The sequence below is a fragment of the Vulpes vulpes genome, chromosome 9 (genome assembly GCF_048418805.1).
Source record: "Vulpes vulpes isolate BD-2025 chromosome 9, VulVul3, whole genome shotgun sequence".
NCBI classification, from domain to species: domain Eukaryota; kingdom Metazoa; phylum Chordata; class Mammalia; order Carnivora; family Canidae; genus Vulpes; species Vulpes vulpes.
Window position 1 is genome coordinate 98,086,017 of NC_132788.1, and position 24,324 is coordinate 98,110,340.

At 56.7% G+C, this 24,324-nt stretch overlaps 2 protein-coding genes across 7 annotated transcripts in view; both read right to left on the bottom strand.

The window, feature by feature from the left end:
* Window positions 1–5,680: 5,680 nt before the first annotated feature.
* Window positions 5,681–12,190, bottom strand: ARRDC2 (arrestin domain containing 2). Of its 2 annotated transcripts, none has more exons than XM_025989643.2 (8): window positions 11,841–12,190; window positions 8,891–8,957; window positions 8,520–8,667; window positions 7,905–8,007; window positions 7,560–7,816; window positions 7,319–7,481; window positions 6,956–7,113; window positions 5,681–6,752 (listed from the first exon to the last, which is right to left on the bottom strand). In XM_025989643.2, the coding sequence occupies exons 1-8, from the start codon at window positions 12,097–12,099 to the stop codon at window positions 6,699–6,701; spliced, it is 1,209 nt and encodes a 402-aa protein (XP_025845428.1). In that variant the 5' UTR covers window positions 12,100–12,190; the 3' UTR covers window positions 5,681–6,698. The 2 variants fall into 2 exon arrangements, with proteins under 2 accessions (XP_025845428.1, XP_025845427.2); XM_025989642.2 differs by lacking the exon at window positions 11,841–12,190 and adding an exon at window positions 9,058–10,091.
* A 1,511-nt stretch (window positions 12,191–13,701) lies between these two features.
* KCNN1 (potassium calcium-activated channel subfamily N member 1) overlaps window positions 13,702–24,324 on the bottom strand; it is a 31,183-nt gene continuing 20,560 nt past the window's right edge. For 3 of the 5 annotated variants that reach the window (XM_072721252.1, XM_072721251.1, XM_025989648.2), the window contains 4 exons: window positions 22,250–22,360; window positions 21,521–21,648; window positions 16,611–16,680; window positions 13,702–14,303 (listed from right to left, as the gene is read on the bottom strand). In XM_072721252.1, coding sequence (XP_072577353.1) covers window positions 14,049–14,303; window positions 16,611–16,680; window positions 21,521–21,648; window positions 22,250–22,360 — 564 coding nt within the window. In that variant the 3' untranslated portion in view covers window positions 13,702–14,048. Of the gene's footprint in view, window positions 14,304–16,610; window positions 16,681–17,125; window positions 17,135–21,520; window positions 21,649–22,249; window positions 22,361–24,324 lie in introns of all 5 variants that reach the window. The other 2 variants (XM_025989646.2, XR_011994445.1) reach the window with 2 other exon arrangements.

The window sequence follows — 24,324 nt, forward strand, 5'->3', positions numbered from 1 at the left end:
GGCCATTATCCTGAGGCCCCAGAGATGGAGAGGAATGGAGGACCCAGTAGCTTAGTGGGCACAGCAGGTGCAAAGGCCCTAAGGTAAAAACATATTTAACAGTCTCCAGGAAGAGCAAGTGGGCCAGAGGCTGACGAGTGAGGGGCAGATGGAAGGAGAGGAGAGCAGGCTACCCCAGCACAAGCTAGCTCTTGCCAGCACCCACCAGTACCCACTGCCGGTAGACCCCTGTGTCCAACACCAAGACCCAGACTCGCAGACCAGCCCACGTTTGCTTCCTGTGCGGGCCGAGATGTGCAAACCTGCATTCAAGCACATGCAACACGTGTGCATGTGCCTCAGGGCAACTCTGCAGACAAGGCTGACACGCAAACGCGTATGCACGGTCTCGTGGGCTCTGTTTATCTCCAGGCTGCCTGCAAACTTGCATGTGTGCTCACTCCCCTCCCCACCCCCCCCGCCCCGCCCCAGCACGCGTCATGAGAAGGCTCAGGAAGCGCTGCTGGGGGTTCCCCTGAGAGCTGGCTTCCTGTTTTCAAAGAGGCCGAGAACTGCTGAGGGAATGTTTTGGACAGACCCAGCCCCCCCTCCCCTGGCTCTGCACACCGCAGCCAGTCCCACAGACCTTGGATTGCTTCTCTGCCTGGCACTGACCCCATCCCATGGTGAAGTCAGGCTCCAGATAACAAACTGAGGCTCGGAGACCTACGGCCACTATCCCAGGGTCACACAGGAAGGGAGAGGTGGTGCTGGGAGTGCAGACCCCGAGCCCCACCTTGTCCCCCCTGGCGCACAATGCCCAGGGGTGGGGGGCTCACAAATGGGGAGATGAGAAATGCCTCCTCCTGCCTTGGACTGTGGTCCTGTTCCCCGGGCTCCCGGGACCGCCCTCACCCAGCTCCAGGCTTTCCTGCCCCACGAAGCCAATTCTCCCATTCACCATGGCTCCTCATCCAGGTCCCCAAAGAAAGGCCACCTACACGACAAACGCCAAAGGAACATCAGTTGCCAACGAAGCTGCCGGCAAAGACTTGGTCTCCTCCTTAAGGGGCGGGTGGGGGCGCTTAGGAGCAAATAACCAAACCCTCTCTGTGCTCCAGCCCCATGGAGCCCCCGGAGTGGCTAAGGACACACTTGGCCCTGTCTCGCCTGCTGTGGTTGCAGAGGCTGTTCCCTCTGCTTGGAATGCCCTTCTCTAGCTCCCTGGCGAACTCCTCTTCATCCATCAAAACCCCACTCCAGTGTCCTCTCCTCCTGGAAGCTCTCCCAGGGCCCTCCAGCCCTCGTCCTTCCCCCTGGCTCCACCCTCACTCCACAGGGCTGGGGGTGTCTGTGGATTTCACTATGAGGACCTTGGGACTCTGTTCTGTGGCAACTTGTGGTAGCAAAGATGGCTCGCATTATCACCTCCAGGGGCCCCCAAGCCCCCAGGGTGACTGGCCCTGGCTGAGTCACATGCCTATTTCTGAGCCAATCCCTGAGTCTGCGGTCACCAAAGGCTCTAATTGGCCAGACCCAGTCACATGGCCACACGTGGTGCCACAAAGTGGACCCAGCTCGGCTCCGTTTGCCCACCGAAACAGGCGGGGAGAGTAGATGCCCCCAAACGCCCTTTACCAAGGCCTGAGGGGTCCTCTGCCTGCCCCATCCTGGCTGGGGGGTCTTGGGCAAGACATCTGTTCTCTGTGCCTGTTTCCCCACCTGCGAATCAGGCTCCGCAGAGGGGAGGTATTAGAGCACCGGAGACCCACTGAGGCATGCCCCATCCGTCCCCTCCCCAACCCCCCAACCCTGCTCAGCAGACCCTGTGGACCCTGTCCCCGCCCCCCAGCCCTCTATTGTTCTCTGTGAATCCCCCAAGCCCCTCACGGGGCCTCCCGGCCAGGCAGGCACAGATGGCTACTGGCCGAGTCACTTCTTCCTCCTGGGCCCCTTGCCCAGCCTGATGCTTTCTGGGGACTTTCCTGGCCTTCCTCGAACGTCAGAAATAAGGCGGGAGGAGGGGGCCGGGGGAGCGAGGGCAGAGGCGCGTGTGTGCACAGGTCTGTGCACACCCTGGCGTGGGGTCCAAGCCCCTGTCCTGCACCCTCTGTGACGTGCAGGGCATCTTACCTGCTTCCCTCCAGAGTTGGGGGCCTCCACATCTGAACACCCTGCAAGCCCTCAGCCGGGGCCGGGGGTGCCCAGGGGGGCAATACTGTCGGCCTGTTCAGACAGGTGTCGGCGTGCTTTCTGCGTGTGCGCACGCGCATGCACGTGGGTCCGTGTTCATCAAGGTCTAGGCTGTGCGCCCCGGAGTCGGCTGGCCCCTTTCTGTGTCTCTGCACGTGTGCATCCATTTCTGTGTGTGTGTGTGTGTGTGTGTGTGTGTACGTCGTAGCAGCCCCCACACGCAGCCCAGTGAGACCCTGCCCCTCATCAGGAAAGGCGCAGCTAGGGGAAGGAGCGCCCTGGGACAGATGGCAGGGCTGGGGTATTGTGCCTGTCCGGGGCGCAGGGGACAGTGGCGGGAGGTGTGTGCAGGGAACAGCTGGGGCCGCAGGGACAGGAGGAGGCAGGGCCTGGGGTTGGTCAGCCAGGCTGAAGGGATGGGAGCTGCGTGCGGGAGCTGAGGTGGCTAAGGCCGAGCGGAGCTTTGGGATGAAATGGCATCAACTCTGAAATATTCTCCAAGGCTGGGGATACGGCAGGGCTCTGGGGTATACTGACACCATACTGACAAACAAGGAAATCTAGAACTCTGAGGAAGGGGAAAGATCGGGAAGCAAAATGCATTGGGACAGGAGGGGAATTGAGGCGCGTTCAGACCTAGAGACAGGGAGGATGTCCTGAAGGGGTGATTTGTGATCTGAAGCCTGCCAGGGAGAAGGTCTTGGGCATATGTGGGGAGAGGGAGCTCCAGGTAGAAGGCACAGCAGGTGCAAAGCCCCTGAGGTAGGAGTGAGCTGATAGAGGGGCCCCATTCAGGAAGATCTAAGCCCAAAGTAGGGAGGGGGGCATCAGGGGGCAGCATGGGTGGGGAGCAAGGCCACTAGGACAGACTGTCCTGTAACGACAGGCAGACAGGAACCCTCCACTCCCACCCCACCCACCCCCAGGGCTCCCTGCTCGGGACAGAATGTGCTGGGAGGAGAGGCCAGTGGCTGTGCCTGGTGGCTGGAGCAGGGCAGCTGGAGGATTCCTGAACAGCAGCCCAGCTGGGCCCCGTGCCAGCCAGGGCGGAAAACAAGCGGAGGGTGCCCGGCCTGCCTGTCACCCCGTGGCCCCAGGGCCCGGCCAGGCCGGAAAGGAGACAGAGATGGGGAAGGAGTCAGAGACTGGTAGAGACAGAGAGATAGCCAAGAGAGATGGTGGGCGAGAGACAGAGACAAAGAAATGACAGAGAGAGAGAGATGCAGAGATGGTGAGCCAGAGACAGAAACAGGGAGACAGAGACAATGAGGGACTGACAGAAGGAATGGACAAAAGAGGCAGCGTGAAAATGTGAGAGCAGAGTGGGGGGACAAGAAGGGTGAGTCAGAGACAGAGACCTGGTGCTTGACTCTCCAAATGGGTGACAGGTCTGACTCTAGGGGGTCCTGGGAACAAGTGTCAGGCAGTAACACCCCCACCCCCATCAGAATCTTGGTCTACCCCTGAGTTGGGGAGGGAGGAGTCCCCACCAGTCAACAGCCCCCTCAGGCCTCCCATGCCTGCTATGTGCTGGGGCCAGGGACACAGCCCTGCCCCAGCCCCGCCCTCCAAGTTTCAGACAAACAAGTGAATATCTAAATAAAAAATTTCAGAGTAACAAGGGCTACAAAGACAATAGGATAGGGGGATAGGAGAGGGAATAAAAGGAGTGGCACCATTAACCAGGAAGTTGGGGTGTTCCTGAAAAGATGAGGCTAGGAGGTAAGAGAGGAGCGGGTCATAGGGAAGAAACTTTCAGCAGAGGGAACCACATGTACAAAGGTCCTGAGGTAGGAGCCGGCTTGGGGTACCTGAGTAGTAGTCAGGGATCCAGGGGAAGCTGGAAGGAGAGGTGGGTGAGAGATCTTAGGGGCTGAGGGAGGGGTGGATTTTATCTTAGAAGAATATTTGGCCACTCTCCTCTCTACCCTGTGGGCCTCACTCTGTGTTCAGGGAGTTCCCCGAATTCTGGATGACCCAAGCCAGCTCCATTCTGGTTTTCATTTATCTGAACCAGATAATCCACCTCTTTTAGGGATAAGGTTCCAGACAGTTGCAGATGCAGGAGTCTGGGGACACGAGGTGGCTCGTCCTCCCGAGCCTGCCGGGGGAAACCTTTTGTAGAACTACTCACATCTGCTGTTGCAAGACACCTTAGACTCTTCTTGGTTTGGGAACATGGATCCGGAAGTTGGGATTTTGTGTCCTGAACACCCAGGATGACAGGGAACTTACCCCTTCCTGAGACTGCTATTTTGGGGGCCTGGGGTGACTGTGCTATGTGGGTACATCTCCCCCCTGGGGGGGCCCCAAAAGAACCCTAAGTTTGACAGGTTCTGAACTTGACACCGGGTCAGCGGCTGCTGGACAGGGAAGGCCAGGCAAACCTCAGGCCAAGCAGCAGGTGCAAATCAGGACCCAAATTCAGGCCAGGGATGGGGGGCAATTAAGGCTGTGGTGGGGAGGTACCCCAGAGTCTCAGATGAGGAAACTGGCTCAAGAGCAGGTGACTTGTCTGTGATCACTCAAAGAACTAAGCCTGAACCCCCACTTGCCAGTGTCCAACCCTGGGATCCTCCCCCCACCCACCCTGCTCACCCCTGCCAATGGTCATCCCAAGGGGCGGGGCCTCTGGTCTGGGGAGGGGCCTTCAGTCTGGGGCAGGGCCAGGAGCCCCACCAGGGTGGGCACTGACCTGTGAGGTGTGGGGGTTCTGAGTGGTGACTCCAGACCCTGCCCCAGTCACCTCACTCTGACTCACTTTCTCTACCTTCTGCTCCAGCAGACACAACCTCCGTGCCACCAGGGGCTGCCTCAAGGCCCAGGGAACGTTCAAACAAATCCTGGTACGCCTGTGTCCACAGACAGCAGCCCCAGTCACAATCGCCAAAAGGTGGGGGTGACCCAACTGCCTATCAAGTGGGTGAAGGGACAATCAAAATGGAATCTGTCCACACGGCAGAATATTATTTGGCCATAAAAAGGAACGAAACATTGACGCATGCTACCCCTCGGATGAAACTTCCTGTGGAAATTTAAGCTGGGTGGAAGCCAGATACCAGTGAGGCCATGTGTTTTAGGCTCTCATGTATATGAAACGCCCAGAACAGGGAAATCCAGAGACAGAAAGATCAGTGGGTGCCCAGAGTGTCCTGGAGCTAGAGGGAAGTGACAGGTGCCCAACACCATCAATGCACTAAATCCCACCAAACCGTACGCTTTAAAACAGTTCACTTGAAGGCAAATGAATTGTGTCTTAAAAACAAAAGCCTTTCCCCGTTCACGCTCCCAGCCTCTGTGACTATGCTTAGGGAAGGGGCACGGGATCGAGCTCCAACCTGAGCTCGGCCCCCTGCCGTGCATCCTTGGGCCTCAGTTTCTCCTTCTGGACAATGGGCCCCTCAACCCTCCTTGGCCTGGCATTCAGCCCTAGAGATCCTGACCCAAGAAAGAGATCAAGGCCACTCAGCTTTCTTGGCAGCTGAGGAATATAAACCAGTAAGCCCAGTCTCTTCCCCCACGCTTTTATTTAAAAAAACAAAAACAAAAACTGTAAAAAAGAGAACAATTTAAGGCTTATCAGAAATGCTGAGTCCCAGGCAGGGGCCCTGCCCCAGCCACGGGTGAGACTCTGCAACCAGGGGCTGGTCCGGCTGCCCCCTCATACTTTGTCCCTCCTTCCCTACAGGAAGTCTCCAGAGCTGCACTGGCCCTGGTCTGTTACCCCAGGCTGACCTCTGTCCCCAGGGCCTGGCTAAATATTTTGAACCGGGTTTCCTGGGTCATATGATATGCAGACAGGTCTCATGTCCTAGAGCACTTGGAGGAGCCCCCAGACAGTCCCGGCCTGGACCAGGAGTCTCTGGCTTCCAAAGGCTGGAGCAGTTGCCCCTGCCACCCACAGGTCCCACAGAGTTCCAAGGACTTGCTTCCCCAAATGCACCGGTTCCTGGGCCCTCTCGCCTGCTGGACCTTGCCGTGTGGCCTCAACTGAGGCACTTGCCCTCTGAGCCCCGGTTCTAAGACGAAGGGGGTGATCTCCAAACATCACTCAGCTCTGACCTTCTCCGACTTCTTCCTCTTGCTTGTCTGCGCGCTGAGCTGTTGCTTGTATGTAAAGGCCTCAGCTAGAATGCCCTTTGCTCCAGGAAGCCTTCTCTGCTCCTGTTTGGACTCTCCCAGCTCTGGGTCTCTTCCTCTGGTCCCACGAGACTGGAAGTATTTATGTCTGGCTACATCTCTCCCAGACTAGAAGCTCCTGGGGTTGCCGAGCCCTGTTCATGGGCCAGCGGAGACAGACAGATTCCGACAGTGGGCATTCGCTGCCTTGTGAGGACCAGGCCAGCTAAATCAGATTCCTGCCTGGCTCTTCCTCTGTCCCCTGTGATGTTGGAAAGCCCTGCCCTGTTCTGAGACTCGGATTCCCCCAACTTCAATGCTGTCCGGTTGGTCTGCTCTGGAGACAGCTACTCTCCATGTGGCCAGAAGCATGTGGGCGACCTCATCCCCTTGAGGTATCCACTTGCTCAGCAGGTCATGCAGCGTGGCCTCATGGCCTCTGAGGGTGGGTTTGGATCCTCCTGAGAGAGAGAGTCCAATTAAGCCTCAGGGGGCACCAGAGCCTCAGAGACACCCCACTTATCTCCAACTCCCACACTCAGCCAGGGGGCAACATGCAGAGCCGATGGGGTTGGGGCAAGGTGGGCTTGAGCCCAAATTCATCTGAGTCCCACCCCCACCTGTGCTCCCAGGGCCTGGGAGCTTCTCAGACCCCCAAGCTCACCTCGGAGTACAGGGGTGGCGGGCGATAGCGGAATTCCTGGATATAGGCGAAGAAGGGGCCTTCGAAGCTCAAGTCAGTGTCCTGCAGTGGTGGAAAGGAGCTCTGCCCCATGGCTGCCACCTCCCCGTCTGCCACCACCTCTGAGTACTCGGGAGGGGCTGCAAGTGAGAGACAGAGTGGGTGAGGCTGATAGAGGAGGGGAGCCCCAGAATCGGGGACAATGAACAGGGGGGGGACCTATGGCCGCCAGCATAATCACTACTGTGCATTTTTATGCATGGAGGCATTGAGGCTGGGGGAGGGCAAGTCACCCAAGCACCCGCCTCTCTACCCACCCAGCTCCCTGCAGGACATTGAGCTCACCCTCAGGCCGCTCTGGCAGGGCTCCCAGCCCCCAGTCCAGCAGGAAGCTGGCGTGGCTGCCCACGCTGGATGAGCGGCTCCCGAAAGGGTGCAGGGGGATGGTGCCGATGACCAGTGGCAGCTCCAGGAGCAACTTGGATGTGCCAGGGATGTCCACGCAGACCTGGAGGAACAGACCGTGAGGGAGGGCACCCAGGCAGATGCGGCCGTCCCTCCTCCTCCGACCAGTGGGATGCCCTACCTTGAGGGAGTAGTCCACATGTAGCACCCGGCAGTGCAGGATGGAAGGGCCCACAGGGGGGATCCGCAGCGCCCGGCCCTGCCACAGCGCCCGCCGCCCAGGGCCCACAGGCTCGCCGGCGAGACTGGCCACCACTGCTCGTTTCTGCTTGCGGGCGCCCCGAGCCATGAAGGTCTGCGTCTGGACCACTGCGGCCCGAGGAAGCACTGGGCGCGTGGAGCCATTGTCGATCTCAGCGAAGACTGGGATGACCTCACCTGTAGTGGGGAGCAGCGGGGCATCAGATTCCCCATCTGCAGCCTTGATGCTGGCACCCTTCCCCTTCCAGCCCTGCCCGCTTGGTACCTGGCGTGTAACCCTTTCGGTCGATCTTGGCGGAGAGAGAGACAAGACCACGGTTGCTGTACCAGGATCGGGCAACCTTCTCTAGAGCTCCCGCCTGAGGGGCCTGGTGGGTTGGAGGAAGGGATAGAAACAGGTCACTCTGTGCAAACCACAGACCCCCTGGAGCTTCCAAACGACCCCAAGCTGAGGGAGGAATTGGGGCAGGGTTCCTGGTTTTTTCTTAACAACCAGGTACCGTCTGTAAAATAACTCCACAGGTAAAACCCATCTTTTAAAGCTGAAGATGAAGTGAATAAGCTAATTACTTAGTGTGCAATTAGTCCTCCGGCAGCCATTATCATTACAAGCCCTAGCTGTCCCCTATTTTGCAGATGAACTAGGCTCAGAGAGAGCGAGGCAGTTGCCCAGAGCCACTCAGCAAACGGGTGCAGCTGAGATCTGCACCCAGCTCCCCTGGGCTCCAAGGGCATTTCCTGCCTGCCTGCCTCCCTCCCTCCCTCCCTGCCAGGGCCCAGCTGTGATTCCCACTTTGTGAGGAAGTGAAGGAGCCAGTGAGGAGCCAGTTGGGGTCACCCGGTAGCCAGGCCCCCACCTCCCCTGGGGACAGCCACTCACCAGCAGGGCAGGGGTGTTGATGTCCACAGGCTCAATGACAGTGAACACCTTCCTCGCCCGGCGGGCAGGGACCCAGGGCCGGTGCAGGGTGGCCTTGATGCAGTAGCGGACACTGCCATGCTTACCCTCGAATGATGTTACCAGGGTCCTGGGGGTGGGAGTGTAAGGAAGAGACTTCAAAGGGCAAGAAACAGACACTCGCAGCTGAGGGGTGGTCCCAAAGACTTAAGAGGATGAAAGAGACACTGAGGACCTCCCTCCCCTTGGGGTCAAGAGGGTCCCCACATACCCAGCAATGGAGCCCTAAACCTGAAAGGGGCTGCAGGCTTAGGGAATCCCCCACAATTCTGCGCCCCAGACGCAGGACTTACGGAGGCAGCTGGAAGCTGAACGGGAATTCGTGGCGACCCGCAGGCAGCGTCGTGGTCTCCCCGGTGTCTGCAGGTAGGAGCAAGAGGGGGAGGTTGAGCTGCCGCCCGGAGTTCCAGGAGCGCGGGGCACGTGCGCCGCGTCGGGTAGCCGGGTAGCCGGCCCGTACCTGGCGCGAGTAGCGTGGCACGGTGGCTCACGACCTCCACACGCTCGCTGTAGCTCTGCGTGTACGCGGTGCTCGAGCCCGCGCTGCGCGACTCGGTCCAGTGCACGTGGGCGCGGCCCCGGGCGCGCAGCTTCAGGGCGCCCACGCGCGCCGGGCCCGCCAGCTCCAGCAGCACCCGGCCCGCGACGGCCTGGCCGCCGCTGAAAACCGGCTCGGCGCCCGCGCTCGCGCCATCCAGCTGCACCACGAACGCCTTCACCTTGTCGAACAGCATCGCGCCCGGGATGCGAACCCGCGACGCCCAGACCTTGGCCTCGAACCCGCGACGCGGCGGTACGAGGTGTGGAGGCTACAGCCCCCGAACGCGAACCTGCCCGGGGCGCGCAGGCGCACTTGCCGACCAGGTCAAAAATTCCTGCGCGCCCTGCGCCGGCGCTGCCTTTATACGGCGGGCGGGGCGGGGCGACGCGCGGGCCCCGCCCCCAGAGAGGAATACGCCAATGCGCGGCGAGGGGCGGGGCCCCGCCCAGGCGTGGAGCAAAATAACAAACCCCACAAGTGCCCTATGCCCTGGTGGGCCCCAGAGTGAAACCGAAGCGTCGCGGTCCAGTACCGGTCTCTCGGGGACCCTCGGGGCTACAGTGGGGAAGCTTAGGGCCGGGGGCGGGCCCCGGGCTTGAGGTCACCCAGCTAGAGCATTTTGCCACTAGGTTTAATCCTCAGCGGGTCACCACTTGCAGATCTGACCCAAGGCATGTTCCGCCCCGAGCAGGAAGGCTGGGGGATGGCCCGGCCCCACTGGGGCCCTGAGAGCCTAGGGCCACCCTGGGCGTCAGTCCCCCCCTCTGAGCGATGGGGGAAGGAGGAGGAAGTAGGTAGGGCCTGCCTCTGCTTGGGCGCCCCTGCCCCCCGCCTGTGATTCGAATCCCGCTCAGCTGGGTGACCCCGGGCTAGTGACAACCTCTGGAACCTAAGGTTCCATGTTTGTCGTTTGTAGACATCCGTGCTCGGGCATCGGGCATCCCCCTCCCCCCGAGAGCCTGGCTCCCAGGTCATCAACCCACTCCCCACATGCCGCCACCCAGGCTCCCTCAGCGCTTTTGCCCAAGCTGTTCCCACCAGCCCATGTTCCTATCGCAACTTGCGGCCCCAGCAAACTCCTACAAGTCCCCCGCGCCCCGGCGTAGCCCTTGGGCCGGCTGTTGGCACCCCCTAGCCTCAGTCCCCTCGCAGATAGATGCAAGTGGAGGGGACGTCCCAGGAACCCCGAGGGCCAGGGCTGCAGCGAGCCCTCCAGACGGTTTGTCCTCCTCTCTGGGCCTCAGTTTACTCCGAGAACCTCAAAGAACGTTTCCTAGTCGCGGTCTGCAGGGCGCCGGCGCCCTCTGGTGGCAGCAAGATGCACAGCGGCTCTAACCCACCCCCTACCCTGAAGGCCACGCCACCTTTGAGGTGCCTTAGAACGACCCTGGGAACCCTCAGTGGGGGGCGGCCATAGCCGGACACGGTCCCCTGCAGTCAGAGTGACCACAGCAGCATGGGGGTCAGAGCAATACCTAACGGAGGGGCAGAGGCTGTAGACGCAGTGATCACCCTGGGAGGCTGTGTGGAGAAGGGGACTGTGGGACTGAAATGAAGGGCTCCTATCTTCTCCCAGGGCCACCTGGAGCCCTGGAGGCCGTAACCCCAGGAGAGGGGGCGGCGGATGTGGTGAGTCCTTTTCACAGATGGCTCCCCAGAGGCCCAGAGAGGGGCGGGACCTCACCCAAGGTTACACAGCAGTTCTGCAAGCTTCACCCCAGTATCTTAATGAAGCAGGTGGTGAGTGGGAGCAGGGTGCAACCAGCCCCAGTTTCCCTTGAGACTCAGGGGAAAGGAAGTGCCTCGGGGGGCCTCTTCCTGTCCCGCCCTAGGGCCCTCTAGGGCTGGGTTTCCACAGCTAGTAAGGAGAGTCCCCACATCTGGGGCTGCTGGGCTAAGGCTGAAAGGCTGTGGGCAAAGCATCTCCTGTGTACAGTCCGCGGGCAGGAGACCAGGTCTGAGCTGCCTCCTGCCTCTGCCCACTTTACAGAGGAGTCCGGCTTAGCTGAGGCGGGGGACAGAAGGGGGGGGCAAGGCAACCCCGGGAGCCACCATCTTCCACGGCAAACACAGCTCAGTGCTGAGGCACAGCCTCACCCCTGGCCTGCTCCTGACCGGCTGTGTGGCCTGGGTCTGAGGGACTGAGGCTCAGAGCTGGGAGCCAGCCTGATCCCACCCCACCCCAAGTCTCCTCCCTCTCGGGGATGCACAGGGACCTGCAACCACCACCAGAACTCCCCACCCACCCAGGCATGAGCTCATTCCTGCAAACACTAGAGGTAAACTGAGGAAGGAGGCACTAGTAGAACGGGAGATGGGGGGTCTCTTTGGGAAAAAAGGGACCCCAGGTCTGGAGTTAAGGGCGGATCCTTGGATTCAGAGTGGAGGATGTCCTGACTCTACCCAGGGGTTCTTCAGACTCTGGGTCGGGTTGGGGGGGTTCCCTGCCTTTGGGTGGAGGGCTTCCCGGCCTTGAAAAGGGGGTCGCCGAGACCCCGAGAGGGGTTCCTGGGAAAGAGTTTGGGAGGGAGGGAGGGAGGTGGGTGGGTGTCCTGGCGGGCGGGTCCAGGCCCCGGGGAGAAGGTCTTCACTTAAGAAGGGTCACCGACCGCGCAGCGTCTAAGGCGAAACTCCCCAGTGTCCCGGCCCCGGGCAGCGGTGCCGGGGGATCCCGGCTGCGGAGTGCGGAGCGAGCGGCTCACCTCGGAGCAGCAGCTGCCGCCGCCGCAGGTACGTCTCGGCGGCCGCGTAGTCGCTGGACACCGCGTTGATGCCCACGCTTCGGCCCTCGAGCCAGTGCGTCGCCGCCCCGCCGCGTGCCGCCACCTCGAGCGCCCTGACCCGCAGCGGCGCCGCCGCCTCCAGCAGCACCCGGCCGCACAGCCGCTCCCCGCCGCGGTACGCGCCGCCGGGGCCCCGGGCCAGCTCCAGCGCGAAGCTGCGCACGCCCCCCGGGCGCATGGCGCGGGCTGGGCGCTCGGCGGGGACGGCGCGGCCCCGGCGCCCCGCTGCCTCCGGCCCCGCCAACTCGTGCCGGCTCGGCGGCCGCCGACTTCCTGGTCCTCCGCGCCCGCCCCCGTGACGCGCCCGGGCCGCCGGGGACGTGCCGCCCGCGTGCCCGCGCTGTTGACTTTGCCACCCCCGGCGCGGGGCGGGCCCTGTTTTTGTAGGGTCGGCAGCGTTGAGTCAGAGGCGGCCGGGCGGGCGGGGGCGGATGTGGCTGGCCCCGAGCGGAGCGGAGCGGAGCGGAGCAGCCCCCCGCCTTGCTGCTGGTTTCACTCGTCGCCCACCCGGCACCTTCGCCCTAGCTTCCCCCTCCGGCCCACCTCCTGGCCGTTTTCCAAACACACCAAGCTCGGGGCTTGCCTCTTGGCCTTTGCACTGACGGTTCCCCTGCTAGGAACGCCCTTCCCCACATCCGCTCTCCCACCCCCCCACCTGCCCCCCATGCCCAAATGCCACTTCCTCAGAGCCCCCTAATCATATTCTGGCCTTATTTCTTTATGGCTCTGGTCGCTGTTTGTGACTGTGACATGGTTTTTGTGCCTCCTCCTCCGTCAGACTAGGTGCTCCCCAAAGGTGGGCACTGTACCCTGTTCCCCACACCAGATCTTACAGATGGGGAAACTGAGCCCCACCCCCATAGGGAGCAGCCTTCACCCAGAAGCACCCAGTGGTGGCAATCAGGACTCCCAACACAGGTCTGGAGCCCCTGGCACCTCCCCACTTCCTGGTCTCAGCGCCCAGGTTATCTCTTGAGCCATATGGCTGATAGCTTTATCAGAGACTGCCAGGGCCTGAGGCTCTCAGCTGCATCCAGACCTAGCCCTCCCCCCCCTGCCCCCCAGCCAGGCTTCTGTCTCCCTACTATGCAGAGCCCAGCCGCTGCCAAGTGCCTGCCACCCCTGCCTCACCCCAGCACCCTGAACCCAAGGCCTGGAGGAACCTTTCTGATTCTACTCAAGTCCAGATCCTTCCCCTCCAGCCTGCCCCAAGGCCACTCTAACCCCTGAATCACACCATACCCTTCCCCACAGAGCATCCTCCACCAAGTCCAGGCTCTTTCACTTTGGCCTATAGATGGGAGTTTAAATGCTGACTCGTCCCCCCGCCCCCCCATTCTGGAGCCCCAGGCAGTGGCTTTCCTTCTCTGACCCTGTTTCCCCATCCTACCCTGGTCAGGTTTTGGTGAAGTAGTGGTCATTTACATTGTGGACTCTGTTCAGCTTATGTCCAGTGAAGCCTGAATGGTTCTCACTCATGTCACCTTCTCCACTGGACCATGACCCATGGCCTCACTGGAGCTTGGCCCACACTGAGTACTCCAGGATGGAAAGGACCTCCCCAGGATCTGCTGCCTCCTGCAGGCCAGGACTGTCAATAGCAGTCGGGACTGATGACCTCAGGTGTGCCCACCTGAGCTGGGACTTGGAGGGCTACCAGGCCAGCACAGTGATGGGATGGGCTCTAGATCCCCACATCCGTCATGGGACCTGAAGTCAGGTGGCCCCCTCCCATGCAGTGAATATGAACGTCCCAGAGCCATGCAAAACAGGCGGCAGCTGGGTGGGTCCTGCTTTATTCAGAAGGCAAGGACCCCTCTCCTGGTTGCTCCATGCCCACCGGGGGCCTGGGGAGAATCAGGGGGCCCGGGGGCCAAAGGAAGCTCCTGGCTCCCCCAGCTCCAATCAGGGAGGAAGCGGGCGGTGGCCCACCCCTACCCTCGCCTGCAGTCCGGCCCTGTCTTCTGCCCAGACAGTCTGGGTGGGGAGGGCCCTGGTCCGCTCAGCCCGACTCAGCTTCGGCTCCTTGAACTCCAAGAGGCGCCGCTGTACAGGGCTTCCTGGATGGCGTGGAGGTGGCGGCCACACGATGGCCAAGATTGAGGGGTCCGGTGGCAGGCAGGGTTGTCACCCACAGTCTGAAGGGGCCACGGGGGGCCACTGGCACGGGGGGCTCCGGGCTGCCTGGTCCAGGGGTCCGAGGCCAGGCCGGGGCGGCAGGGGTGGTGGGGGCGGGCGTATGGCTTGGGCGATGAGGCCGGGCAGGGCCTGCAGGGAGGCGCCCAGGGCATCCAGGCGGCCTTCGAGGGCAGCCAGGCGGGCCTCAAGCTCCTCGTGCTGGGCGTGCAGCTCGGACATGAGGTCGTATAGGACATTCTGGGTCTGCCGGAGACACAGCGGGAGAGAAAGGAGAGGCCAAGTGAGAGACAGCAGAGGACAGACACACAGAGAGATGGGTGACCAGCCCCAGTTGGGTGGGAGGCCACTAAGAAGGACCCAAGTGGGGGACAAGTGCAAGGACACCCCTGCCCCACAGGTCTCTCGCTGTACCGCAGGGAATGGGCGAGAGGAGAGACAGGTCTTGAATGGGGACCCCCAGGCCTGGGGAAGGTTGGGGTGGTCCCGGGGTGGGGGAAGGCACGCTGGTTCTGGGCTCATGCTGCTCCAGGCTGGGAACATGGTCGAGGGGGAGGAGGCCCAGTTGTAAACCACTGCCCCCTGCACCCCACTTTAGACTGGGGAGGGACAAGGGTCAGCAGCAGGGTGGGGCAGGGCAGGGGGGCAGTGACCAGTCCAAGGATCTGACCCAATCACAGATCGGGGAGCACAGCAGCCACAACAAGGACTGTAACAGTCGTACAGGCGATGAGGTATCCCCACCGCCTCACCTGCTCCCCACAAGCCAGCAAGCAGGAGCGGGTTCTGCCAAGGTCCAGTTGGACCCCGGAGGGAAGGCGGCCACTCAGACCTGGGCGCAGTGCCGCTCTCGCCACCAGGCGGCGACAGAACACTGTTCCTCATCTCTAACCTCAGTGGGGTGTCCACCGGACCCCCAGGCAGGCAGCGCTGAGATGGGAGGATTGGTGCTGAGGGGAAAAGAGCCCCCAACCTCCCGCTCCCCAGCAGGGGGACAAGATGAGGCACCTAGCGTGGCGCCTTGCTGCCTTCTGCCTTTTACCGCTAGCCTCTGCCTTCCAGCCTCCGTGCCTGAGCCTCAGTAGGTCTTCCCCGGTGCCCTCTTAGGGTCACTGACCCTCACCCTGGTCTGCATCAGGGCACCACAGCCCCCAGGGCCTAGGGGAACATCTGAAGGCACCTGGTCTCTGATGATTTTTTTCTGGCCTGAGGTTTAAATTCTTCAAAACGTAGAATATGCGTTTTACTTTTGTCAGAGATACACAAATTAAATCAGCAACGTTGGGTAGGAGCGCATTAAAGTTCAATACTGGAAAACATTTTAACCTTATTAAATTTTAAAAATTAGGAACCCTATAATCCCATCCAATTAAAGCCTTACTTCAAAGGAGGCTTTGTTAAATGTACAGAGAGGACTATACTACCACGATTGAGAGGTTTAAATAACTCTGAAAAATTCAAACTTCAATCATCTATACTAATGGAAGGAAGTGCGATATGGATAATCCCAATTATAATAACTAGTACCTGAGTTCTTCAAAGGCATTTCGTATGTATTTCTAGCTATAATCTCATAGGACATCAAATTAGTTTGGCAAGGGTTTCTGTATGTTTTTAGGATTATGTTCTTGCTACCACCAAGTGATTTCTTCAGGGCTCTACAATATGGTTTTTTTTCCCCTATCTATAATGTTTCTTTCCAAATTAAATATATGTAGGTTAATATCATACTGCATTCTCTTGATAATGATGAAGAGAATGAGTCCAAAACGCTCTGGGTATAAGAAGGAGAATAGGACTTAATATCTTCCAAAGATAATATTAAATTAACCTCAGACTAATTAACTGATTATGGGTTGGAGCCAGTGAGCCGAGTTCACATGTGAACCATTCGTGAAAGGTTTGCTGCTGCTCAGAAGGGAGCTCAGAATCACGTGGCAGATATTCTAAGAGCTTGCCTGGCTAAAGATGGGTCACCTGTCCCATCTTGTAGTGGATGAATAAAAAGTGGGGAATAGGGTCGGGCTTGACAATAAAACCAACAGAGAGATTCCAGAAACTGGTCTTAGAGAGCTCCTGCAGCCAACTTTAATTTCCTGAAAGATATTTAACTGCTGCACAAATAAGCTTTCTGCTAATGCTATCATTTGAATTTGTATCCATATATCCAAAAAGAATTTTGTTTTCTCTCCAATTTTAAAGCCTCTATGTAGATATGCCTAAAAAAATAAATAAAATAAAATAAAATAAAATAAAATAAAATAAAATAAAATAAATAAAATAAAATAAAACAAAAGCGTACTTTATCAGTTTAGCCCACTAATTGGATATTCTGAATAAAGCTATTTTATTAGATACTATTTTATTTTTTTATTTTTTTTTATTAGATACTATTTTAAAAAAATAAAATAGCTGCCAAAGTTAAAAAGTAGTCTACATGTAGATATAGATTCCTAGCATCTCTCTTTATTGAACACCCCCTATCCTCCTGTGGGGGCCTGACCAGCCTCTGCTGGCCCCAGGGAACCCCCCACCCAGCCCGGCCCTACTGACCTTGGCCAGGTCGGCGAGCGTGTTGGCCTGGTCATTCAGCTTCCCCTGCTCAATCTTCACACTCCGGAGCCTGGAGGACAGGTGGGAGGGTGGGTAGGGGCTGGGTGGAGGCTGTAGAGGAGTGGGGTCCTTCATGCACCCACCCCACCTGGGGTTGCCTTGTGGGACGTGTGGAGGGGGCATGAGGTGGGAATTAGGGTCAGGCCCCATGCAGCCCATTCCCTCCTAGCACACATCAGGGGGCAGGGTCTGGGGGGTGGTTAAGCTGCCTCCCACAGTGTCCACCTTCTGGCCACATCTAAGTGGCCTGATTTAGGATGTCCTGGGAACTTGGACCTGCACACAACCCCCCCCCCCCACCTCCCTCCAGCCCAAGTGAAGACTTCACAGGCCTGCAGGGTGGATACAAGCCCTGGCAACCTCCTGAGGCCAGGGGCAGTGCTCCACAAGCTGCCCTGGGGGTGTGCCCTGCCCCAGGACCACCATGCACCCTGCGCCCCCAGGAAGACACTTACTTCTGAGCTCTGGCAGGACCCGGCAGAGCAGAGAGAAATCACAAGGCAATTTTAATCTCAGTGCAACTGGGTGGCATGTGCCCAACCCTGTCCGCCTCCCGCATGCACAACCCCAGGACCAGGCTGGGGGCCCTGTGTGGCTGAGGGGGCAATGCCAGCCCCTTGGGGATGCATTTCTTCTCTTGGCCTCCCTCCAGTAGTGCCCACTCAGCAAATGCGGCTGCTTTCAGCCTGTGGTCCCACTGTATTCTAGTCTGTGCCAGGCACCTGGCCTCAGAGGTGGCCTTCAGTCCAGAGAACTCTGCCCGTGATGTTTCCCAAGAGGGAGAATGAGGCTCAGAGAGGAAAAGCCAGTGCCCACCAGCACTCCAGCAGGATTTGAACCGGTACCTGCCACTTAGCCTCTGCACCTGGGCCTCCCAACAGCTGCCTGTGGGTAGGAGGGTGGGGAATTGGCCACAGAGTGTCCTTGTCCCTCATCTCCATCCCTTGTGTGGTTAAACTAGCCTAGGGAAACTATACCAGATAGGACTCCTCTCCACTGGTCCAAACTCCATCTCTGCATGCCCACATGTGACAGATGCTCGGGGAGGCCCCTTAGGGCCCACCCATCCTGGGTACTTCCGGGATCCCTGATAGGACCAAGCCCTCGGTCTGGAGAAATGCGGTAGACGCAAACACCCCAGCCCTGGGGGTGTGAGGCTGCCCCAGAGTGCAGGTAGAGGCCTGCCAAGCTCAGGAATGCCTTTAGTGGGGAACTTGGTCTTGATGTCTTGGCAACCTCCACGTTATGCATTGAACAGCGTTCCGCCAGAAAGGTATCTTGAAGCCTTATCCCCTCACCTGGTTTCTCAGAATGTGACCTTATTTGGAAATAGGGTCTTTCTAGATTTAATCAAGAGGAGGTCTTGGGGGTGGGCCTGAATGCAAGGATGGGTATCCTAATAAAAAGGGGGATATTTGGACACAGACATGCACAGAGGGAGGGATGAGAAGACACAGGGAGGTGGCCATGTGAAGATAAGGGATTAGAATGACATATCTAGAAGCCAAGGACCACCCGAGGCTGCCAGAAACTAGAAAAGAGGCCTGGACCAGATCTTCCCCTAGTGCTTTCAGATGGAAAACAGTCTTGCTAACTCATTGGTTTTCTACTTCTGAACTCTGGAACAGGAAGATCATAAAATTTGCTATTTTAAATCAGCCACTTTGTGGTACTTTGCATCCCCAGCAAATTCATATACTTTCCAAACCCATGCTATGCTCCTCAATCTGTCCTGAGACCATTTCTTCCTTTTCAGTGGCTGCTCATACAGTGCTCCTGGCATGGAGACTCCCCAGTTCAAGAATATGCCATGGCTCCCTCATGGTTGCATATCAGACCTCTGGTCTCCCTAGCACCATGCTCATTCCTACCTTCCCACCATTGCCCAAACTGTGGACAATCCTTGGTATGCCTACCCACCTTTTGGTTTCTTAACCAAATTCCAACCACCCTTCAGGCCCTAGTTCAAACTTCTTTGATTTTATCAGCTTTACAGGGCACCTTTTCTTTCTTTTGGCTGGGAAGGGAGTAGGTTTAGGGGGACCTAAGAATGAGTGAGGGGCACCTGGCTGGCTCAGTCAGTGGAGCATGTGACTCTTGATCTCGGGGTTGTGAGTTTGAGCCCCATGTTGGGTGTAGAGGTTACTTAAAAATAAAATCTTAAAATATATAAATAAAGAGATGAATAGATAGATGAATCAATAAATAAGAGTGGGGCAGTCCTAAAAAAAAAAAAAAGAGTGGGGCAGTCCTGCCCCAGAACAAAGGGACACAGGTAACTCACAGAGCTGGTACATTCTCCACAAACCTGGCTGTCCTCAATTCTCATCTTCCCACTTACCCCCAACAACCTTCTGGAACACCCATTGGGGCAAAGTCCAGGGCAGGGCCATGTCTGTGTCCCCCATGCCTGGCACACAAGCTGGCAGAGGAAATGCCAGAGCAATCACCAAATGAACATATCAAGGGTGGGAATGGCAACATTGCTAGTTCCCATGTTTAGAAAACACTGTATGTCAGGTAGGCATAGTTGAGTCCCCAGTTGTGTTCGATCCACACCTCATCCCTGGAGAAAAGGCACATTAATTACCACTGTCTCCACTTTAGGGAAATGAAGCTTGGAATAGCACAGTCACTTGCCCAGGTCCCACAGTCAGTGGCAGACAGCAGACTGGGTCCCAGTGATCAGTGAACAACTGTACGAGCATCAACAAGTGAGGGGTCTCTGTCCTCATGGGCCTTAGGGTCTTGTGAGGACTAAGACCGGGACACAGTGAGACTGAGTAAGTGTGGTACCAGCTCCTCTCTCTGCTTTTTAGATGATGGTGGAAGCAGAAGCAGGAGCAGGGGTTGGGAGTCGGTCCACCATGTGTCACTAGTGCAAATTCTGTGCCAGGGACTGTGCTGGGCATTCCTGCATATCATCTCATTTAGATCTCTCATTTAGATCTCCTTGCAGTCTTCTGATATAGAGACTTAACATTTGAAACCAATCCAATTGTAACAGTAAACACAATAACTGTAAATGGACTAAATTCTCCAGCTAAAAGACAGACTGTTAAAAGCCCCAGGAAACTCTGGGGGCAACGGATCTGTTTTTTATCTTGACTGTGGTAATTATCTCATGGGTATGTACCTATGTTAACACTGACCAGACTGTACATTTTAAGTAGATACAGTTGACTATATGTCAATTATACATCGATAAAGCTGAGGCAAAGATTATTTAACAGGATTCAAAAGTTGAAGTCCAGCTGGCTGAGCTTCCTTTCCTGTGGGCTGGTCTCCTCATGGGCTCACTCCTTTACCTTCTGGGATCCCGGGAGCTGGGCTGCCCCAGCCACAACCCTAAACTCTCCTCCAGCCCAACCTCCCTAATTCTGCCACTCACACTGGGGTTCTCCATGCTGCCTCTTGTCTCTTTTCTCCATGGCTGAATCAGCAGCCTTCCTGCTGGACTAGTTCAGACTCTAACACTATTCACTTCACTTTGTGACTCACTGGTCCCTGTGTCTGGCCTGGGAGCTCTTCAGGCAGGGAACATCTGATTTTCTTAGGGGAGCCCAATAGTGAATAGGTTTTCTCACAAAGTGAGAGATGAGAATCCATGGGCTCATTCTGAGAAGTGCCTAAATACATTTTTTTTCTGTTGTTTGCTAATTTAAGTCAGGTACCAACCACATGACTCGATTGTAAATATAAACTAAAAGTGCCCCACTACACAGGATTTGGAGCTGTTTAAATTCTAGACTGGGTGCTGTCTCATACATTCTATATGTGGCTACTGAACACTTGAAATGTAGCTAGTCCAAATAAAAATGGGCTATAAATGTAAAATACACAATAGGCTTTGAGGATTTAGTGCCAAAACTTTCTAGACTATCTCATTACTAATTTTTATATTAACCATGTTAAAATAATATTTTGCATATATTAAATAAATATATTAAAATTTGTGTCATTTGTTTTCTTTTACTTTTTTTTTTTTAATGTGGCTACTAGGAAACTTAAAATTATGTAGTGGTTTACATGGTATTTCTAGTGACAGTGATTGACATATTAGAGCCTGGCACAGCCCAAATCTGGCTAGTTGCCTATTTGGGAAAATAAAGTTTTATTAGAGCATGATCCACCCATTCCTCTTCACTGCAATCCTGCTACAACAGCAGAGTAGAGTAGTTATGACAGACTGTCTGGTCCATAAAGCCTCAAATATTTACTCTCTGGCCCTTTATAGGAAAATTTTGCCAACTTTGGCTGCACACTGGACTCACCTGAGGAACTTAAACTTAAAGCCAAGGTGCATCCCGGAGTCTGTCTGTGCTAACTGGCATTATGTGCAGCCTATAGAATTTTTAAAGCCCTGTGGGTGATTCCAGCCAAGGATGAGAACTACTTGATTAAATAATTTTCAGGGCAAAGGGACAACAGAGGAAATCAAGTAATTTCCAATTACCCCATATGATCACATGAATCAGGACACAAAGTTAATTCTGAGCTTTCTGGCAGCCAAAGCAAAAGAGGGAAATTGCTTAACATCTAAAAGGTAAATAATTTTGGCTATTTTGGAGAATAAAATATGCTTCTTGCCATTTATGTTGTGTGGGTTACCTGACTTATCAAAAGGTGATTGCCCTGGATAATAGCTGGGCCCATCTCTTGCCTCCTTCTGACCATCCCACCCAGCACAGAGGCTGCAAGCCCCAACCAACTGACCACCCAGAATGGGAGGGGCCATGACGAAGCCACACTGAGCTGTCTGGCCTGGCCTGTAGCCTCCTCCTGAGGACCACAGCTGCCTCCGCACCAGGTGGACACAGAAACGTGAGTGGGAAAGGTGCTGGACTTACTGATGGATGGCTTGGAGGAACTTACGCTGGTGTTTCCGAACCCGGGCGTGGTCTGGCTTCTTCACCAGCCTGGTGTGTTTGTAGATGAGCCACGTCTCCCTGAGAACGTTAGCAGCGGCATTTTTTACCTGGGGCCAGAAAAAGAACAATTCCTTAAGGTAGGCACAAAACTGTAGACAGTTCTGGAAACTTCCAGAAACTCTTAGAAACTCCTGGAAAAGCCCCTCTGGGGTCTTGGGCCTGTAAAGCACAGCCATATTTACATATCCACATCTGTGCTCTATGAATCCGTGTGTGTGCGTGTATGTCATTTCTATCATTCAGTACAGGCCAGAACCTTGTTATACACCCTACAAATGTTGAATCAATGAATTTACAGATGCTGATATCTCTCTCACTTTATACATGGGGAAACTGAGGCACAGAGAATGCAACCTGCCAAGATCAGACAGCTTATAGATTGTACCTGGAGGCCTGCCTGGTCCCAAGATGCCTGCCTCTTGCTGTGTGGTTCAGGGTGGGGCTATGACTGGGCACAGAGGTGGCCACCTGGGGCCACTGCCATGTCTCTGTGCATGGCTCATGAGCATTCACATGGGCAACAGGGCACAAGGCAGTGCAATGACCTGTGGGCATGTGGACATGCCCAGTGTGTACAGGAGTAAAGTGGGGAGGCTCTACGTTTGAGGACTCGGGGGGTGGGAGGGTGGCCATGAGGGAGGTCTTTACCCGCTTGGTGAGCTGAGTGTCCATCATGAAGTTGTGCACATGCTTCTCTGCCTTGGTGAGCTCCAGTTTCCGGGCCACCACGGCCACCACGAGTGCTGTGCAGCCGGCCCCCTGCATGCAGAGGATGAGGAACACATCAGTGTCCTGCCTCATGTAGTCCCAGGCCGCAGAGAGGACACCCTCCATCCTCCAGGAAGCATGCCCTGATTCCACCCTCACCTTTACCCTCCAAGCCCATAATAGCGTTGACAGATCCCACCTGTTATTAAGCTCACTGACTCCCAGCCCCACCTGCTTAATACAAGTTGAAAGTCTGGGGAATGTGTCCCACTGATTAGCTTATCTGGTCCCCCAAGAGCTCTGGTAGGTAAGACCACTCTTCCTCCATTGGGCAGAGGGGCTCAGAGATGAGAAAGAGAGAATAGGGCAAGATCTGCAGGTACACCCAGGGCTGACGACCATGGAGGAGTGAGGATTGGAAGCATTTCCATCAAGGCTTTGGGGTCTGGGTGCTGGGGATAGAGACCCAGAAGACATGTTTTTCCACACTCAAGGGAGGGGTCAGCTGGCAGGGTGAGAAGGCAGGGTGAGAAGGTCAGGCTGGCTGCCTATTGGTGGTGGTGGGGGAGCATTTGCAGGTAGGAAAGAGCAAAGTGGAGGTCCCAGGAGGTGGGGAAGGGGAGGATGCCTCCCCCATGGTGAGCTCCCTGCTGGATACAACCACATTCCCCAGGGTGCCCAAAGTGGCAGCCAGACCTCCCAGCTAGTGAAAGAGGTCAGAGAGGACTTGCTCGTCTATCAGGGAGCAGCCTAGGAGAGAAGGGCAGGAGTGAGGACCCAAGATAGAGGAAAGGGCTGACAGGTGGAAGAAGGGGCAGCAAAAAGGGACATGGGAGGGAGGCAGAGTCTGCCACAAAGGAGTAGGGGCTGGGAGCCTAGAACATCTGGGAGGTGTCATTGGCTCCAGAGGTGCCCAAGGCAGGTAGCAGGAGCAGGCAAGGCCAGGTGTTCCCCACCTGCACTGAAGTCAGTTTCTGGTGCCTTACCGACCAGGTGCTTCCTCCCCAGGCTGCTACCTCTAAGGAAAGAGGGAGAGGCTGGGCTCAGCTCCTAGGCTGGGGGGGCTGGGGGCCTAGGGGGCCTGGGCTGTAGTTCAGTCTTGCTTGGGGATGGGAGACACTTATGGGAAGGGCTGGGCAAGGGCTAGGGACACCATCAGACAGTCCTGGGCAGGTACAGATGCCCACATGCCCAGCCTGGGCAGGACATGCTCAAGGTTACCCTCTGAGGAAACCCTGTCATGGGTTCCTGGAAAAAGCCCTGTCCACTGTGGCACAGAAACATGCTGGAAAGTTCCCGTGGCATACTATGCACAAGGGAAAAGGACATCTGCCAATTCCACACAAGAGCACGGAAACCACGTCTGGCCAGAGACACCGGGCTCAGAGAGGGCCTGACGAGGATGCCCTGGAGTTCAACAGCCAAACGCACAGCTGCTGAGTTACTGGAAGGGGCAGTGACTGGGAGGGGACACACCTGGGCAAGGGTGGAAGAGGAGGGAGCTAACAGAAGAGCTTGAGGGCAGCCCTGGTGGCTCGGCAGTTTGGCACCACCTTCGGTCCAGGGTATGATCCTGGGGACCCGGGATCGAGTCCTGCGTCGGGCTCCCTGCATGGAGCCCGCTCCTCCCTCTGCCTGTGTCTCTGCCTCTCTCTCTCTGTGTCTCTCATGAATAAATAAAATCTTAAAAAAAAAAAAAAAAAAAAAAGGAGAAGAGCTTGAGACCAGGGCACCTGGGGGGCTCAATTGGTTAAGTCACCAATTTGATTTCAGTTCAGGTGATGATCTTCAGGGTCCTGAGATCGATCGAGCCCCATGTCGGGCTCTGAGCTCAGTGGGGTGTCTGCTTGTCCCTCTCCATCTGATCCTCTCGCTTGTGTTCTCTCTCAAAGAAAGAGCGAGCTCAAGACTGACCCAAGCATGACTGTTGGTGTGCACGCCAGGAGCAGAGGCAGCAAGCAAGCTTCAGGACACACAAGGAATTCATTTTCTGGCAGAAGCCAAGGTTCCAGAGA